General features: G+C 40.1%; 1 protein-coding gene across 1 annotated transcript in view; it reads right to left on the minus strand.

Annotated features, from left to right (window-relative positions):
• Window positions 1-3,610: 3,610 nt before the first annotated feature.
• DPY19L2 (dpy-19 like 2) overlaps window positions 3,611-19,300 on the minus strand; it is a gene marked incomplete at both ends in the record, with an annotated part of 39,150 nt that continues 23,460 nt past the window's right edge. Inside the window, 10 exons of the mRNA XM_084897302.1 lie at window positions 3,611-3,761; window positions 6,642-6,767; window positions 7,836-7,935; window positions 10,028-10,202; window positions 11,381-11,500; window positions 14,120-14,144; window positions 14,947-14,993; window positions 16,297-16,368; window positions 16,882-16,983; window positions 18,961-19,041. Of these exons, the coding sequence (XP_084753428.1) occupies window positions 3,611-3,761; window positions 6,642-6,767; window positions 7,836-7,935; window positions 10,028-10,202; window positions 11,381-11,500; window positions 14,120-14,144; window positions 14,947-14,993; window positions 16,297-16,368; window positions 16,882-16,983; window positions 18,961-19,041 (999 nt within the window). The remainder of the gene's footprint in view (window positions 3,762-6,641; window positions 6,768-7,835; window positions 7,936-10,027; window positions 10,203-11,380; window positions 11,501-14,119; window positions 14,145-14,946; window positions 14,994-16,296; window positions 16,369-16,881; window positions 16,984-18,960; window positions 19,042-19,300) is intronic.

Genomic DNA, 19,300 nt, shown 5'->3' on the forward strand with positions numbered 1-19,300 from the left:
CAGCAAACAGCAACAGTCACCCAATGGGACCACCAACCACCCTAGCTTTAAATTTTTTCCCTATGTTTGGACCAATTCTTTTCCATGTGATCCCTTCATGCAGCATTTACCAAGCACCTACTATGTGCCAGGCTGGCACTGTGCCAAGAGGAGCACAGAAACATGGCATAAACCCTATGTTCAAGTAGCTCATATCTCAATAAGAGATTCCCAAAGCTGAAGAGGCGGTTTTGACAGGATCAAACACCACGGCAGACCACAGAAGGGATGGTCAGGCAGGCTTCCCGGAGAAGGGGACAGCTGAGCCATGAGGTAAAGGTAAAAGCCAGGAGAGGAAGTGGGAGAACAGGTAAGACTTCCACAGGCCGAGGCGACAGTGTGAGCACAGCCAGGAAAGAGGGATGCTGGAGGTTTCCAGCAGTTCCTTGTGCCCACGTGAGAAATTGGGAGTGTCAATCACCCTGGACAGGAGGAGGGGACCCAAGTGAAAACCTCCTGAGGCGTCAGTGGAAGGAGATGTGGAAGGAATAGTGGAGATGTGGTGAGCAAGGGAAGGAAGAACCGGGAATTACTGTTCCGTTACTGCCTGCAGCGACCACCACAACGCTAAAGAAGTGCAGTTAGCACTCTCAAGTTCTCTCTTTCTCTCTGGATTTCTCCCATTTTTTCTTAAAACATGCAAACTAGTCCCACACTTTTCTGTAGTACCTGTTTCATGACAAGTGTTACATTACACAGCCAGCAGATGGCGCCAAGTCTACGTAAAATATTTTGCCCACTAACAGTTTTTATTCTTATTTATTGTTATATATACTTTTGATTTGAGAGAGGAAGGGAGAAGAGAGAGAGCAACATCAATGATGAGAATCATTGATCAGCTGCCTCCTGCACGCCCCGTACTGGGGATCAAGCCTGCAACTCATGCATTTGCCCTGACCAGGAATCGAACCACAGGGCCTCCTGGTTCATAGGTTGATGCTCAACCACTGAGCCATGCCGGTTGGGTCCCACTAACGGTTTTTAGCGGGTATTTCCTTCTATTCATTTTAAAAGAAATTTTTTATAATACAGTACATTATTTCACTAAGTGTGGGAATAAACAACTGCATTTCAGATTAAGATAGTTTTGCTTTTTACAACCCTGTGAAGAGAGTCTAACGAAGTCCAACCATCTGTTTACAGTCACCAGATTTGGCAGTATTCCTATGACCAGCTCCCATGTTTACCATTCCACAGCTGTGCACAGTGTGTACACACGGTACCTTCAGGTGTACAGGTCTGGGCTCTGCCGTTCTCCACGGACTCTCCTCCCTCTGGCAGCTCTGAAACCAGACGAGGGTCTGGCACTGCGAGGAAGGCCGAACCTCTCATAGCCACACCACCCCTCTCCTAGCAGCGGCTGCTGTGAGTGGGTAAAAATGGTCACCTTTTAAAAAAATAACCTCATTTGTATTTTTCTTATAATAGAACCTGGTGTTTGATATACAAAAACTATCAAATACACAGATGTGCTTCGTTGCAAAAACAGAATTCTTATCATATGGGGGCTACCATCCAGCTTTCCTGCTGACTGTTGGGAATTCAGAGGGAACCCACCAGGTAATTGACATTCCTGAACTGGCTGTTCAGTGAGCGGGGAGAGGGAGCACAGGGATGAACATCTGTGGAGTCCTTTCACACACTTTTCCTCATCCTCATAATGACCCTTGCCAGGATGTGCTGTGACTTCTGATTTACGGATAAAAAAAACAGCAGCTCAAAGTCAAGAAACATGGCCTAGCATAGCACAGAGCCTGGCATTCAGCAAGCGCTCAATAAATACATTTTGAATGAAGTGCCAGGATTCAAACTGGGATCCACCTGGTTACAAAGCCCATACTATTTCTGCCACACACACTGTCTTGTGTGTGAGACTAGGCAACTGTTTTAAAATGGCCAAGAAGTATCAATGCCAAATGTACACCCGGTTAATGAACCCAGGAACCTGCAGTTTCTACCTTCAAGAACCATTTCAGGACGCACTTGGTCAAGGATGGGGGAAAGGAGAACACACGTAGAGACTCTTCAAGGTTTCTTTTAATTTTTAAACATACATAGCACATGAAAATAACATAAATCCTTATTAACACATTATATCTACATGGACATTTCATAAGTTAGTACAACTTGTCCCATTTTGTTGAATTCTGCCAACTTTAAAAAAAGTTTCCTTTGAAAACATCATCCAATGTGTTAATTTCATGAATGTTAGATCTTTTTCTTCTTTGCCCCACACACCAAATTATTTGAAAGAGCTAAAATACGGCATACTTTCTTAGTTGATTTATATCCTGTATTAAAATATTTACAACTATAAAAGTTGAAAAATAATTTTATTGGCTTTCCTGTATATAATCTCTTACCTACTTACTATATGTGAACTAATCTATGGAAGTAAGTCATTTTGTTACCTCAACTACAGAGGACCAAGAACATAAGAGAATTACAAAAATTCCAAGATGTTAATTTAAAATAGATGCACATTAAAAATACTATAGATGTGGCATATTTAATATCAAGCAGAGTGTGTTTATATTTGCATTTAGCAACAATATATTCAAGATCACTACCCCTTTTCAAACCATTATTGCTGGGTAGGTTTTATTTTAGGGAGAGAATTTATAAACCACTGCCTTCCTCATTGCATACCAAAAATAAATGAGGACTTAAAATGTTATTACAAAAGAGGGTGACAAGAATGAAAGATTATGTCCCATGAACTATGCCCTACAAGGTGAAATGCCTTTGCCTCATTCAAGATCTGGAACCTGAATATCTTATTTGATAAACCTAACTGGATTTTTTTCTGAGTATGTCTAACCCCAAATCATGTCATGTCATACGATAGCAATTTTTATTTTATTTGGATATTAAAAAGAAAAACTACTGGGTCCTAAAGACAGATTAATAACTTGTTGAACTTAGGCTGACAACCAACCAGTGAAAAAAATACTTATCTGGTTGGATAAAGATATTCGAGAAGTTCAAAACATTACAAAGCAAGGTGTTTCTTAAAAATACTTACGTTGAAATGATAGGAAGTTATTAAAAGGAATAGAGACCTTTTTGAAGGCTAGTAAAAGCCGGAGACATCCCTGATAGTGGCCTGGCTACAAGCAACGTCCCCCGAGGGAAGAAGCCGTGGTATCGGGACCTGAAGTGTCACTTCAGGAACCGCTTCAGTCTATCCACGTGGTTTCGAGAGTGAACACCAGTGTATCCTGGGACTACAGAAAACTGGAAGCAATTCACCTCATTGGATTCAAAAGGACATACATACCTTTGATTTATTAAGTAATTGCTCTTTCACATACAATTTTTTAAAACATTAAGATGTCCATCTGTCCACGCTGTGTGAAACAATTTAATTACTGAAATGACAAGCTTAACAAGGCTGACATTCGATGGGAAACAAAGAAATAATTTGCTCTTTAGTAATCAGAAACACCAGATCGTTCTACTGTCTTCTTTTTGATGGCCCCTTATTAGAGATGGTGATTTTTATGTATGCAAATAAGCCAAAGCGATTGTGTCCGATGCACTTCTTTGCGCCACGGCAGCCGCGGCAGCCTCAGGCCACCTTCAGCACCCGGTACATGCTGTTCTGGAACACCAGGGTGAAGTAGGGCCGGGGGTCCCTGAGCAAGGTGCTGCACAAGGGCGGCTTGGCTGCATTCGAAGGGTCTTCCAAATCCCAGATCTCAAGCATGCTGCAACCAGGCCTGCAGACAGGGCACAGCAAGCCACGTTAGCAATCCTTCACAGCCAGAGGAAACAGAGACATTAGAGCACAGCGCCTACATTTGGAGAGACTAATTTTTCAATAAACTAAAGATTTTAAGGCACCGTTTCAAAAAGCATAAGTTCAATATTTAGAGACCAAAAAAAATTTCATTGCATTTTCACGTTCCATGTAATCAATATGTTACTGAATCTAATAAAGGATCCATATACATTCAGAACTATATATTTAAAAATTCATTTTCAAAATAAATATATTTCCTAAATGATATAGTCAACCAAACATAAGGCCCGAAAGTACTGGAATGAGACGTTTTTAAAAAGTTAATATAATTCCTGATGAAACTCGTATCCTTGAGCTTAAGGTATGAAAACATAGAACACAAGACAGGGAAGGGAAGCTCACACGCCAGGTTTGTTCCCCTCAACCCGCTCTCATTTTGGTGGCTCCATGAGTGGACAAATGAAGTAGTATTTCTCATTAAACAGTATTTTCCTTAGTTACTTGACTACACTGAGTGGCCATATTATGATGATCTCTGAATGCATAATAATCTAGCCTTAGAGAGTGAGAGAGAGGGGGGGGAAGGGAGAATATTCGTGCATGGGTGGGATCCAGCCAGCCTGGCTGGGGGGGAGGGACATGGGCAGTTGGCCGGCCTGCCTTTTATTATATGGGATATACAGTGAGTAGCCAGATTATTATGCATTCAGGGATCATAATAATCTGGCCATTCAGTGTATATTTATAATAGTGGTATGTCAGGTTTTGACAGCCATATCCAACATCTGGGCCTATTTAAATCAGTTTCTACCAGCCTTTTCCCTTAGTATTGGTCACACTCTGTTTTTTCTTCTGGTCTGATAAATTTTGGCTTGGAAACTGGACACTAGAGATTACCAATGGTCATGATTCCAGAATCTGCTTTGTTCTTGTGATGACTGTCATCTGTAGTCAATGAACTTGCCTGGGTCCCCAGGTGTGTGAAGCAGGATCTCTGCTCAGGATTTCCAGATTCTAGCGATCATTAATCTGTAAGAATTCTTCATAGAGAGTATATATGTAAGTCCTTCATCAGGTACATACATTATAGCTGTTTCCTTCCAGTCTGTGACTTGCCTTTTCATCTTCTTTTGAGGAAAGTATTTCAATTTTCATGCATACAGTTTACTTCTGTTTGATGGTTAGTGCTTTGTGTTCTAAGAAATCTTTACAACTGTAGCTTTTACATTTAGTTTTGCAATCTATGTCAAGTTAATTTTTGTGTGTGGTACAGTGTGGGTCATGGAACAATTTTTCTTCTATACAGATATCCAGTTAGATCAGCAACATTTTTTAAAAGACTCCTTTTCATTCAAGTAAAAAATATACTTTTCATATTTCCTTTGTTTCTTTGACCCATAAGTTATTCATACGTTTATTGCCTAGTATCTATTATGTACAGATTTACTAGATATCTATTTATTACTGATTTAAATTCAGTTCCGTACAATTTCATACCCTCGTGGGAGGCTACCTTCACAGCCCAGCATATCTTCTCTTCCCATGAACGTTCCACGCCCCTTTAAGAGAACATGTGGTCACCAGCTGTTCGCCGTAATGGTCTACACATGCCAACCAGACCAGGGTATCTGATACTGTTTGTTGTTTATATCCTCGCTGGCTTTTTATCTACTTTTCTCTGTAGAGAAAGGAATGTTCCCATTTCCAGCTATGATTGAAGATTTGTTTTTTCTTTTAGTTCTGCATATTTTTACTTGAGTACTTTGAAGTGCTACTTAGATGTATATACATTTATTTTTTTTATTTTTTTAAAATCTATTTTATTGATTTTTCACAGAGAGAAAGAGAGAGGGAAAGAGAGTCAGAAACATCGATGAGAGAGAATCATGGATCAGCTGCCTCTTGCACACCCCATACTGGGGATGTGCCCGCAACCAAGGTACATGCCCTTGCCCGGAATCGAACCCGGGACCCTTGAGTCCGCAAGCCGACGCTCCATCCACTGGGCTGATGTATATACATTTATACTTATTATTAATTTTTTGATAAATCAATCCTTTTGTCATTATAAAACACCTATCTCTATGACAATAAGCCTTGTTCTGAAGTCTACTTTGTTTTATAAAATTTCAGCTAATGTGATATGCACACACATGAACATTACAATATTCCTGATTCTTCTTTTGCAAGATGCCAATTCTTCCTAATACATTTACTAGATGTTAAAATGGTATATAAAAATAAGCTACTTAAACTGCTGCAATTAACTTGTTAACACTGTTATAGCCTAATTCCCAATTATCCATAGGATAAATGAACATATTCAATATTGGCTTAATACAACTAAGCACTTCTTAGAACAAGGAGTCTAAAAAAAGCTTCAGGTTACCCAGTAAACATTTTTAACTGTATGATTTTTAGAGATTCAAAATTCACAAATTTAATACTTTAATTAAAAATATTATTATGTCCTTTTAAGCTATGTGAAACTTTTCTCATAATCTTATAAATTCATTGTAATTCACCTGTAGTAGCAAATGCTAATATCTCCTCTGCTGTAAATTCAAACCTGTATTTCACACATCTACTAATAAAAATTATCATAAAAACAAAAAGTATTCATGAAAAAATGTTTAATATAATCCATTAAAATTTAAAAATCAGGAAACTAAAAATACCCTAATTTTCTGAAATTAAATTCTACTGAAATGATAATTTACTTTCCTTCAAGAAATAATTTTCAATAAAATATTTTAATAAAATTATTTTAGAATAAAAATTCTTCTAATAAAAAATCAGGACTGCTTTAACAAAGTAAAACCATTGTTACTTAAAAATGTCATAGGATCATACTCACTTAGTTCTCACAACACACCATGCCTCTTCTAGAACGTAGTAATTCACATGTAACTGCAACAATTTATCCCACACTTCTTTTGCAGTTTTTCGACTATATATGGCATAAACTATTTTTGTCCGGGCCCTTTAAATTTTAAACAGGTTCAAGAAATTTTAATACATGGTAATAGAATAAAGAAATTTTGCTAGCAAATTAAAATCTCAATGCTCATTGGATGGGGCATATTTATATGACTCTCAATAGCAAGAATTATTTGGGGGAGGCAGTTCCCACACTCCTATTCCTCACATGCTAAAACATACAGCAGTTTGAATCTTGCATGTGCTGCTTGTTTATAAACCGGTTTAGGGTCTAGAGTTGGAGAGCAGGATGATCCTTTAGAATACAAAATTTCTTGGAGTAATTCATAAAGTAATTACTCTGGCTCATGGAACACATTTCGATAGAGGCTAACTAGAGTGACAACATAGATTTCAGTAGCCAATTCCATCTACAGCAGCTCCGGAAAGCATACGGGTTGAAGCTGAAGGTAGGGAACAGAACACTCACTCAGTGGGTGCCTAGGATAGCGGTCAAAGTACCTTCACAGAAGGCTGGGAAGCAGGGATGCATACCAAAACATGGTACAATACATGGCTTAGCCCTACCTGGGAGTTCTATTTGCCATTTATGTATTGGGCATTGCTTAGGAGTTCAAGCATTTGGGATGCCCAAACTCCACAGCCAGACATAAAGCTTTTACTAATTTAAAATTTTACCTTTAACAATAGACCAAGAATATATGCAAAGGCAAAGATTACCCTGACAATGATTAAAATAATTTCTGAAAATCAGTTACTTAAGAAAAACATAATTTTCAGATGTCAATGGAAACTTGAGGTCCCAAAACCACTTAGCAAAAGAACACCCTAGATTTTCATAAAAGCATGTAATACAGCAAATTTCACGTACTTCTCCTTTTTAAAAAGGCTTGCCATTGGCCCTCAGTAAGGTGGAGAAAGGTTTGTAAGTCAGACGGAGGGGCTGTGAGTCCAGAGCAGGGGCTGGAAGAGTATGGCCAGCTCAGCTCCTGGAACTTGCGCGCGCGCACACACATACACACAGTATAGTCATAAGGATGTGACACATTATGAGGAGAGAGAGAGAGAGAGGAGTTGCAAGTGTGTCTGAACTATCCCACCAGCTGCCAACCTCAGGTCTGCGTCCTCGTAATGCGGGTGATTCACGATGGGGCGCAGCGTGGACAGCTTGATACTTGCCATGGTCGGCATGGCGCCCGCGAACACGGCATCTGAGAAACAAGATTGCCTTCCTCAGTGACAGGCCTTGGAGAAAACCGCGAGTCACTCACCCAGCACGTGTGAACCCAAATGAGGAGCAACAATGACCCCAGCACCATTATTCTCTTCATGCGATAGTGACGGACTGTCCGCCGCGAGAACAGCCAGCCTTCGGTGATGTCACCCTGGTGCCGGGATCTGTGCTAAACACTGCTATCGGGGCCACACATTTAATTCACACAACTGTCCACGGTGGGTTCTGTGCGATTCTCAGTCTGTGGACGAGGAAGCTGAGACACGGCAAGGTTCAGCAACCTGCCCAAGACCACACAGCGAGGCCGCGTCAGAGCCCCCTCCCCAACCCCTCACCTCAGCTTCCCGCAGCACCAGGCACTGTGCTAAGGCAGAAAGAATTGTGGGATTACATATCTTGCTCCAACAGTTTAACCAGTGAACTGCCACGATATTTTGAATTTAATTTAAAAAGGCCCACGGCTTGCATCTATAGATGCTTACAGCCTACAAATGGTTAAAATGCCAGGAACTGGTAGGCTCCAGGGCAAGTCTCGTGACTCACTTTTAGAACCACTTGTGTGGGTTGTGGACTGTAGTTCTGAGGACCTATCAGAGGAACGCCTTGCTTTCTCCCCTTGGGTTAGCTTTAAATGTTCATAATTTGGTTCCCATTTGATTTTATAATGTATACCCTTGCAGTAATGGCAGGTATAAATGTATAACCTTTTGTGTAACTCGGGATTCACCAAAGCCCACTACCTGAGTTCACTTCCAGTTTCGTCTCTTGGAGACAAAAAGACCAAACACTGACCTGCAGGCACTTATATATAATAAATCATTGTATAATTATGAACAATAGAATCATTTTTAATCAGCACAATAAAATCACCATTAAGAACAGACTTATAAATAACTAAATGTTTACTTTCAAATATAACCAAGCATTCTAAACGTAATTTTGAATTGAAATCTCAATTATATGCCGCTCTGTTGACTGAGTTTGCCAAAAATATTTAAAAATATTTAAGCCAAAGAAGTAGAAATGTATATGGAATATGGCAAGATTAATAATGAAAAGCTGCCGGGTTAGAGCCGCGGTTCCCCAGGAGTGATTTTGGCTCCTGGGGACAGCGTCACTGCTGGAGACGTGTGGCTGCACGCTGTGGGGGAGAGGGGCTGTGGGTGTCCGAAGAGAGGCTGATGCTGCACACTCTGCGATGCACAGGACTGCCCCCAAAGTCAGCAGAGCCTGCCAAGGCCGAGAGGCCATGGGCTGGAGGCCCCCAAGCCCAGGGCCACCAGAGAGACACAGCAAAAGCTGGAACCACTGAGGAGAGATCATCAATGACAGAGAAACTAAGAACATGATAGGGAAAGGGTAGGCTATTTTCCTTTAAATATACTGAAGTCTGCCCAGCTGGTTTGACTCAGTGGTTGAGCATCGACCAGGTGGTCACGGTTCGATTCCTGATCAGGGCACATGCCTGGGTTGCTGGCTTGGTTCCCAGTGGGGGGCGTGCAGGAGGCAGCTGGACGATTCTCTTTCATCATTGATGATTCTATCTCCATCTCTCCTCTTCCTATCTATCTCTGAAATCAATAAAAACATTTTTTATTGTTTTTAATAATGTTTTTATTGATTTCAAAAAGGGAGAGGGAAAGAGAGAGATACATCAATGATGAGAGAGAACTGTTGATTGGCTGTCTCCTGAACATCCCCTGCTGGGGATTGAGCCTGCGACCCAGGCATGTGCCCTTGTCTGGAATGGAACCTGGGACCCTTCAGTCCACAGGCTGACACTCTATCCACTAAGCTAAACCAACTAGAGCTATGAACATTATTTTAAAAAGTTACAGCATGGAGCTGTGAACAATCTTTAATTTCTGATGTTAATGAAAAATCTTTTTGACGGTTATCTCAGGGGAACTGAAAGAGGGCACAAAACCACTTTTTGAAAAGCTTTGCTTCAGTGAGTACTGTAAGTAGCCTGCTCGAAGTCTGTGCAGGCATGAATGACTGTATGTGTGGGTGGATTTTTACACGTGTGTGCATAAAACATGCTGTGCGTGTAACTAGCAGGCGCACACCTGGCCTGGTGTTGTATTTGATCCACTGGATCAGTTCCTCCTGAGGCAGATTATTAAACTCTCCCAGGATGCTCCACTGACTGCGCAGGTTGACAAAGCCTTGGAGCGACATGACTGTGAGGAGACCAAAGATGACATTCTCAAAACGAACTTTGTAAAAAAGCCAGCCAAAGAGCTGAAATGAGAGAAACCGTTTGTCATTCATCCTTCATTTTTCCTTTCTCTGTAGAATTACAGTATTACCGATGTCCCCTCTTTCCCAGACCACCACCACCCTCCTCCCGCCTTACATGAAGAGTGCTGTATGGTAATAAATTCGCCCCCGGCTACTTAAACCACTGGTCGGCAAACTGCGCAAGCCACGGTTTGCCACTCTGTTGACTGAGTTTGCCAACCACTGCTGTAAGGCACTACCCTTACCCAGAGGTTTTGACTTCAGGTTAAAGGCATTAGTAAATTATTAAAATTTGTATGTGTTTTTCCCTAAGGCAGTGGCCGGCAAACTCATTAGTCAACAGAGCGGCAAACTGCAGCTCTTGAGCCGCATGTGGCTCACGGGCTGCAGTTTGCCGACCACTGACTTAAACCAAGGTGGATTAGCACTTGAGAATGCCAAGTGCACTAATAAGTTACAGAAGTACCATCCCCTACTGTTATAAACAGCAAGTATTTGGAATTATTGGGCCCAGTTACTAAAGGAAGCTAGCTCTCTTCTCTAAAGGAAGGAAGGAACCCCGGATCCTTCCAGTACTGATTTACCCCCAGGGGTTAAGGTCAGCAAATCCCCGGGAAGCGTCCTGGGACTACATGCTGCTACGGACATCCTGAGTAATGCGGGGAGGCCCGCGAGCACGGACATGGACATTCCTCCAGGAGCGTCACAAGACGCTCATGATCAAAACTAAGTGAGGAGTTTCTGGAAGCACCTTGGTCTCAACATCCCAGCTGTTTGTCTAGCATCATGACTGCAGCGGGGACACCTCCGCTGGGACTGCCTGGCTGGCGCACAGCGCCAGAGCAATCACTGCGCTCCTCTCGTGGCCGAAGAGCACCCGGGGCTGGCGCTGATGGGCCAAAACTCTTGCCCAGACCTGAACTCCACCCACGGGGCTTTGTGAGGAGGCCACTGACAGAGGGGAGCGCACCACGTCAGGTGTATTAGAAGTAGCAGCTGACATCTAGGGGGCAATTCCCACAGCTGCGTGGAGTTGCCTTTCTTCCTCTCTCGGGAAGCATGATCTAACGTCGAAGGTGTCACTAGTGCCCTGGGGGTTGGGTTACCCCGCAGTCAGGGTAACGGCACCGCAGTGGCTACAGCTATCATCACGCAATCAGACGAGGGGGCCGCCTTACCCGCCAGGAGCATATCAGGGAAGCCATCACACACATGTGCGGAGTCAGAAACAGCTTCAGCCTCATAATTAAGATGGCGAGGGCAGTAAAGGCCATCAGCTGCAATGTGTGGAAAATTAGCTGCAGAAACACAAAACAAAAACACGGCAGTGTCACTTCACAGGCTTTTAAAATTAATGAAGTATATTAAAACTAGTATGATTCATTAGGATAGGAACTTTTAACTTAGCAAGAAGTCTATTAATATTTATTCCTTTATTCAACGAAGATGAGTTGAATGCCTATTATCTGCCAGGTACTGTTCTGGGTGTTGCAGATTCAATGGTGAACAAAATATCAGTGAGCAATTTCTGCCCTTGTGAGGTTTACGTTTTAGTAAAGAGAAGCAAAGTAAAAATAAATCTATCATACAGTCTTTTAGGAAGTGGTGAGCACGATGGAAGAGAACACGGAGCAAGGGACAGAGACAGGGAGCACGGGGGGGGGGGGGGGGGGGCAGGGGGGATTGCGGCAACAGGGGAGTGGCTGTGAGAGAAGTAGAGCCACCAGGCTGGGCCTCAGGGGAGAAGTGGTGAGTGTGCCAGGACCTGCCCCAGGTGAGCAATGGAACCAGAGAGAGAGAAATGTGCAGTGCTGCACAAATCCACAGGTCACTTAGACAACAATACACAGCACAGCAAAACACAGCCTGGATCACCTTAAAAGCAGAGGGACTATATAAACACATGGAGTCATTAGCCCGACACTCCATTTTGATTAAGATGGAGTTCCACTAAGCAAAGGTCTCAAACGAAACTTTTCTAACAGACATATTCGTTAAAACATTCACCGATCCCGCCCTGGAAAAGCGGACAGAATTAATGCAACCAGAAGTAAATGGCAACTCAAAATTCATGTTCTAACAGTCAAACACAATGTCAAAGGTAATAAGGTGTTTTCATCGATAATACTGACAAAGAGTAAATGAATACTAAGTGTTAGGAAGGCTGCCGTGAAGCGCAGTGAAGTAAACGGGCGCCTTTTCCCTAGACTGAGCACATTCATCAAGTCCCCGGAAGAGAGCCGACCCCTCCGATAGAACGTCCCATTCCAGGAGCGGACCCGACGACGGGAGGAACCAGAGCACAGAAATGTGTCTGCAAGAAAGGCCACTGCAGTGACCTTTCAGCAGCAAAAACAAACACCCTAAGTGACCAAAGAGGAATGACTAAGGCACTGCCCTCCCACAGGCACCCGGCCACTCAGAGATCACATAGCGGAGGATTGCTTAATGGCATGAAAAAGGGCTCAGAGTGTCGAACACTGTACAACAGAATGACATGGATTCTGTGTGTGTGCATGCCTGTGTATGTATACATACCTATATACACATTCATGCGGGGGGGGGGGGGCAGAGGGAGGCAGGGGGTGGGAAGACGACTTGCAAGAATATATGCCTAAAAGGTAAGAGTTTATTTCTGAATCATAATTTTTCTGTGTTTTCCAGAATATTTAAACATGTCATTTTTATAAGCAGAAATGCATAATTTATATTTAAAACAGAATTGCAAAAACTCTACCAAGAGTTGTTTCTTTCCCTTTTTAAGATGTTTAAAAGTGAAATTTGTTACTTCTTTTTTCCAAATTAGGGGACCCAAAGTTGGAATGTGGAACATTTATTTCAAAATCAATCCTTTTTCCTTTTTGTAAAATTCCCCTTTGGGCACAACCAGGGCCTGTGCGGGGGGAAAGGCAGAACGCTGCGGAATAGTAAGCCTCTAAAGAGAGGTGGGTTTTAAGTGCTGTCTGATGAAATATAAAGTGAGGATGTGAAGGCAGAAGTAAAACTTGGAGGAATGTGACATGGCCGATGTACATAAACGCAGTCACACTAGGGGCAGCAGAGTGACGGCTAACGGATGGATGCTGCTCAGCACACTAGGTTCGCGTCCTCCTCGGTCCACAGAGCTGGCCACTAACCTCCCTATGTCGTAGTGTCTCTCGTCTGAGAAACAGAGATAACAGTCCCGGATTAAACTACTACTAAGTTATGTTAGTGTTTATCTCTCTGACAGGTAGTATCACCTAATTAACATAATTTTATTTTCAAAATGGGATTATTATGAGAACTAAATAGCAAGAGTGTGTGGCACATAGTAACTATTCGGGAAAAGAGTAGTTGTCATTGTAAGCTGTTCCTACTAACTTCAAACTTAGTTGACCTTTCTTTTAAGACTCATAGTTCTATCAGGAAATCATATGTCCTTTATGTGCCACAAAGTAGGTTAGCACCGAATAAAATGCTGCTTTATCTGTTTCATGTCTCCACTGAAAATCTATGCACATTTGAGAGGGCAAGAACCCTGCTATAAAGTCTTTTGTAACGTGTAGCACTGCTAAAGCTTGTTAACTGACCATCCCATCTGTGCGGGAAAGGAGCCCACAGGTAACCATCCTGATGGCTGAACAGGCAAAAAGGTAACGTTTGTTATCGTCAAATGAATGAAAGAATAAAAGTATGGGGGTAATTTAATTAAATTATGCTCCATGGTCATACATCAACCTTCTAGCTTTCTAATCCTTACTACAGTTCAGATTAAACAAAGCAGATTAAAACGGGAGAAGGACCAGCAGTAATTTACCACCACGCCTGAACCACTCAAGCAGTGCTGATGGTTGCCGGCAGCATGGTTTAGACAAATTGGCCTTGAATTAGAATCGAATACACAAGTCTACCAGAGATGAAAATTAAGGCTTTACCTCACCATGTTCAAGGAGCTGTTTTCTGGAATAAAACAAAAATATTCTCTACTTACTAACCGTCCACTTTATGATTACATAAAAATAAACTTTTTTTTTTTTTAGATCTTAAAATTTTGATTCTCTCTAAATTACTTAAAAGCATAAAAGGAAATAAATATATTAGGTAAATCAGCAATCTAAAAGGAATGATTTACAGTCATCCTATTTAAGGTGTCTCTTAAGATAAAATAGGTTTGACTAACTGCTGGAGAGTGTACCTCTGAGCAGGGATAAGAAGACTGTCTATTACATATTCAACCATATACAGTGCATGCAAAACTTTATGTAAGCATTGCTGGACTTCAGAACGGTTTTCATTTTTCACAATTATAAACACCATGAACATCCTTCTACATAAAACTGGGAGCATTTCTGAGTACTTCCTTAACATAAATTCCTAGAAGTTACTGGGTAAAGTCTATAAATATTTTTACTTTCAAATTTACTAAATATTTACAGCTATAAACTGACTAAATGTTTAGGGCACTCTTACTGTGTTCTAGATACTGTTCAGTGAACACAGAATAAAGAGCAGTGATATCGGCTCTATCCTCAGAGAGTTTGTATTAGATTCACCCAAGAGTATAAGACTGCCTATTTTTATGTTTTATTAAAAAGACTAGATATTTTAGTTTTACAGCAAAGCTTTACAGGATGTAGAGGCCTCTTAATATGGATTTCTTTAATCATAATGCTTAAGTTTAATGTCCATTAATTTGAAAATGAATGACAGCAAGTCATTTAATAAATATAGCATGATTTAGAAATAACTATGATAGCATTACCTTTGATAAGTGTTTGAAGATAAAACACATAAAACATCACGGAAAGCCTGTGAATAGAATCAATGAAAGTTTTCTAAGAAATTATTTGACATTTAAAATGCTCTCATTCATTAACATAAATACACCCAATATAAAGTTGTTCTTTTTTCATCCTCACCTGAGACTATGCTTTTCCTGACTTTTTTAGAGTGAGAGAGTAAAGGGGAAAGAAAGTGAAACATCTATTGGTTATCTCCCATACACACAACTAGCTACCTAACCTGCAACCTGGGTATGTGCCCTGACTTGGAACTGACTCCCTCACCCCCACCTTTCAGTGCATAGGAAGTGTTCTTATTGTCCAAGTCATTTGGTTTTTACCAGTTGTCCCAGTTATTGGGGTTGATCAATTGCCCAAGCTGTTGGGGGTTGAGCAATTTTCCAAGTCACTGGAGTTGACCAGTTATCCAAGTCATTAAGGACCTGGATCAGGGGTGAAAGTACAGAGATGTGGAGGAGATGCCTTACTCATTCATAAATTATTCACATTCTATGTGAAAACAAAGGAATGAGAAACATGGGAACTGGAACTACAGAGAGAAGATAAGCAATTTGATTCTAAATACCAACAACCAGTTTCAACAGAGCACCCTTGGTAGGAGACGGGGTAGAGAAATCATGTTATTGTTATCTGCCCCAAAGCATAAAATAAATATACTAGAATAGTGACTTAAGGCAAGACAACTTGTAAACCATATAAAACTAGTTCAAAATTGCTAAAACTAAGGACCCACTGTCTTTAACCAGGCTTCCAGATCAACCATTCTGAGACCAAGAAAAACTGCCAGTTTAAACATTATTTCTTCTATAGTGATATGTTCTTTGTAATAAAAACAATGAACACATACAGATGGTTTTTTAATGGCTATAAAAATTTCTTCTGTGCATATCTCCAAATGGATCAAAATTTCTTTGAATGAGCTTTATACTTGAAAGATGAAAGCTGTCCTATACTTCACTTTCATAGCATCCGTCACAACTATAATTCTTCAGCCATTTGTGTGGCTGTTTACATCCCCCAGCTCCCACAGGCTGTGGGTTCTAAGGCACGGGCCTTTTTGTCCCATTGTCCCTACGATGTTAACATCGTTCTTGCTACATGGTGGGTGACTGATAACATGAAAATACCTTTTATAATGTGGCTTTCTGAAACAAATCAACAAACATAATACTAGATTTTTTTAAAAATTAAATAGAAAATGGTTTTTAGGAGGGGAGGAGTTCATCCTAAAAATAAGATAAAATTCTGAGATATTATCCCTCTACTATAAGTTATTATCTTTAACCCAAAGTGTTAAAAAATTTAAATACCTTTTTTAAGATGAAATAAGTAATCGTCATAACAAGTGGAAGCAATAATGTCCGTGTGTATCTCAGTGGAGTCTGAAATAAAACCAATTATTCAAAACAGTCATTTATTATGTTTCAAAGTGAGATTAGTGGTGTTCCTTTGCTGGCAATGTCTTGTTTAAATTTTTTGTAGTAATTGGGGTATTAACTGAAATAAAACTGAATTTTTAAAAAACCTAAATAAGAGTTTGGATTTACTTTTTCTGAGTAGTCCCATACCTCCAACTGACCTAGATTATTACAAGTGATTGAAGTGTCATAACAGTCATTCACTGTGGCTCACTTGACATGCTAAGCACCCTCCTGGACTGTCTCATTCAACCACCACCACCAACTCTATAAGATAGGAGCCCTTGTTTCGTGCTTTTACACGAGAAAACAGGTGAGGTAGGCCATGTGATTAGCAAAGTAACTGTGAAAAGTGATAGGGTAAGAGTCAGATGTTTCTGAATGAAAATTTTGAGTTTCAGATTCAAAAGAAAACTTAGGAGCAAAAATTATCATGCCAGTAGAGAAGGAAAAAAACAAAACAAAAAAACAACATACCGCTTTTTCCATAAAGCCAAATTCAGGAGCACAAGTGTAAATTAAAGTATCGAAGTCTGTAAACCTCAAGATTCTCGCAGTTATTAGGTCACTCAGGCGAATCTGGAAGAAAATAGAGTAAAGCAAATTAAAATTATGCCAATAATTGCAGTCAATAACAACTCATTTGATATCATGGTAATAAAAGCTACAGAGCACATAAATCCGGTACCTGGTGTCCCTCTCAAAGGAAAAAAAAAATACAGTGAATAATACAATGCATGCTATATGCTGAACTATGAAAAATAAATGTCAAGAGAAATGAAAAGTTGAAAGAGGTCAGAAAAAACAAGCAGAGATGATAATGTAAAGAGTGAGCCAAAATCAATATTTGCTGGGCAGAAACCACCACGCAGTTAATCATGAGATTTTATAATCACATCATTTACCAAGGAAAAGCAGTTTCATGTTAAGCCCTTTTACCACACATTGTAAATCATGAACCAATTTTCTATGTGCTGTCATTTTCATCAAGCCTCATGCACTGATTACAACTTTTGGTGCTTCTTGAATTTCTCAGACGTACCATCAAGCCATTAACGTGACAGCTGTCCTTCAAAGGAGTTACAACAACTGCGCCCTCCACTGGGAGTTCCCTGATCTCCAAGGTCTCTGACATAAGCACTGCCAAGCACCCCTACGCGGGACTCCTGTGTGCTCCCGACTGGGACTGTGTATCACCTGCGGTCGGGGAGACAATGCTTTTCCCACTGCATTCTCGGACGGCCAGATTAACAGGGAAGTAGTTGGTATGGGAACCTTAATTTGGAGCATTTTACAAAGACAGAAATTATTTTATATCAAGCTTATATGGTTACCTGTGGTTATTCATGGTTCCCATCACCTACCAGGTCTGAGGATAAAGGGGGGGGGGGGGGTTCCTTCATGGTTCTAACTTACAGCAAGTCTGGTGACTATAATTTAACCAAAACACATTAGTTTCAACTCTTTCTCACTGCTGTCACAGAGCAAGTCACTTAATAAGAGTACCCAGGATATATGTGTGTAAAATTTGTAAAGAGTCAGTTGACAACATGCAGCAAGGCAGAAAAGAAAAACACAGATGAACCATAGAACTAAAGAAAGTTTATCATAAAATATATACTCCCCAAAGAAAAGTTAAGAACAAAGGGGGAAAGAAAAAAAAGAAAATTGTCAGATATAGAGAGAAGAGTAGCAAATACCCCTAACAAACTACTATGTAAAGGTAGCAATGAATAGCAAATAAATCCCCACATTCTAAAATTGTACTTAACATGCACACTTATGCAAGTTCAATTTTATTGGATAATGACAGCACTTGACCTCTTAGAGAAAAAATACCACACTCACTCCTTTGTTAAAGCTGAAGTGATCTCAGCATTCAATAGGGTCTTAATTGGACAGTACTAGGTAAGGTAAACCTCAGAATAGATTATTGCAGGATTCATGTATGTATGCTCATATCCAAACAGTAAGTGCTAAAAATCAAAAGTAAATTCATTGTTTTCTATTCCTTAAACTAATTTTTAAGTAGGGACTTATGTTTTTAAAAGGGCCATTATTAAGGCATTAGCCTTAAAACATGCAGAAATGCCATACATGAGGGGTAAGTGGTCCATGTATTTTCCAGAAAATAAAAAGATAGCGAACTTTTAAGAAAAAAAAGCTTTTAAAACATCAAATCACCTCTTGCATTTAATCCATAATTATGAATAAAAATATTGGTGTTTTAAGAGTTCTATGTTTCAAAGCTGAGTACAGACTGCTCATGTGCTAACAACATCTGCAATAATTAACTATTTAAACAAATAATTATTTGTATTTCAATTGAAATTAACTAATTAACTACTGAACATATTTTTTTCCTAGTAGGCTAAGTCAGCACTCATTGATATACATTTTTCTCAGTATTTACTCTACCAATAATTAGCTTGGGGCCTTTGAAGAAGGCACTTAACCTATATAAAATGAAGGGGTAAGAAAATAGTTGGTTCCAAAGTTTTCACCCAGGTATACATGTTTACAAAACGTTTTATGTTTTAACTGAAAAGTACTTACATGATCTGAAACACCTAAGATTTTAGTTGTCAGGAATTTCAAAATGATTGTTCCACAAAACCAACCAAAACATTGAATTAGCTAAGGAATAAATAAAATAGAAGTCAGGTACTAAAAATTACCTGGTTAAAATATTCAATCATATCAATAAATGGCATAGAAAAAATTTAATCATTCCAAATACCTCACCTGTACAACCAATGAAGGCTAAAGAATTATATTAGGTTAAGAAAACTCCCTGCTATTTCTACTGTGCTAAGAGTTTTTACCATAAATGGGTGTTCAATTATATTCAATTCATTTTCTGCCATCTAATGGGATAAGTCGCTTTTCTCCTTTA

This window comes from Pipistrellus hanaki (genome assembly GCF_964339955.1).
Source record: "Pipistrellus hanaki genome assembly, chromosome: 10".
In the NCBI taxonomy this organism is placed as follows: Eukaryota; Metazoa; Chordata; class Mammalia; order Chiroptera; family Vespertilionidae; genus Pipistrellus; species Pipistrellus hanaki.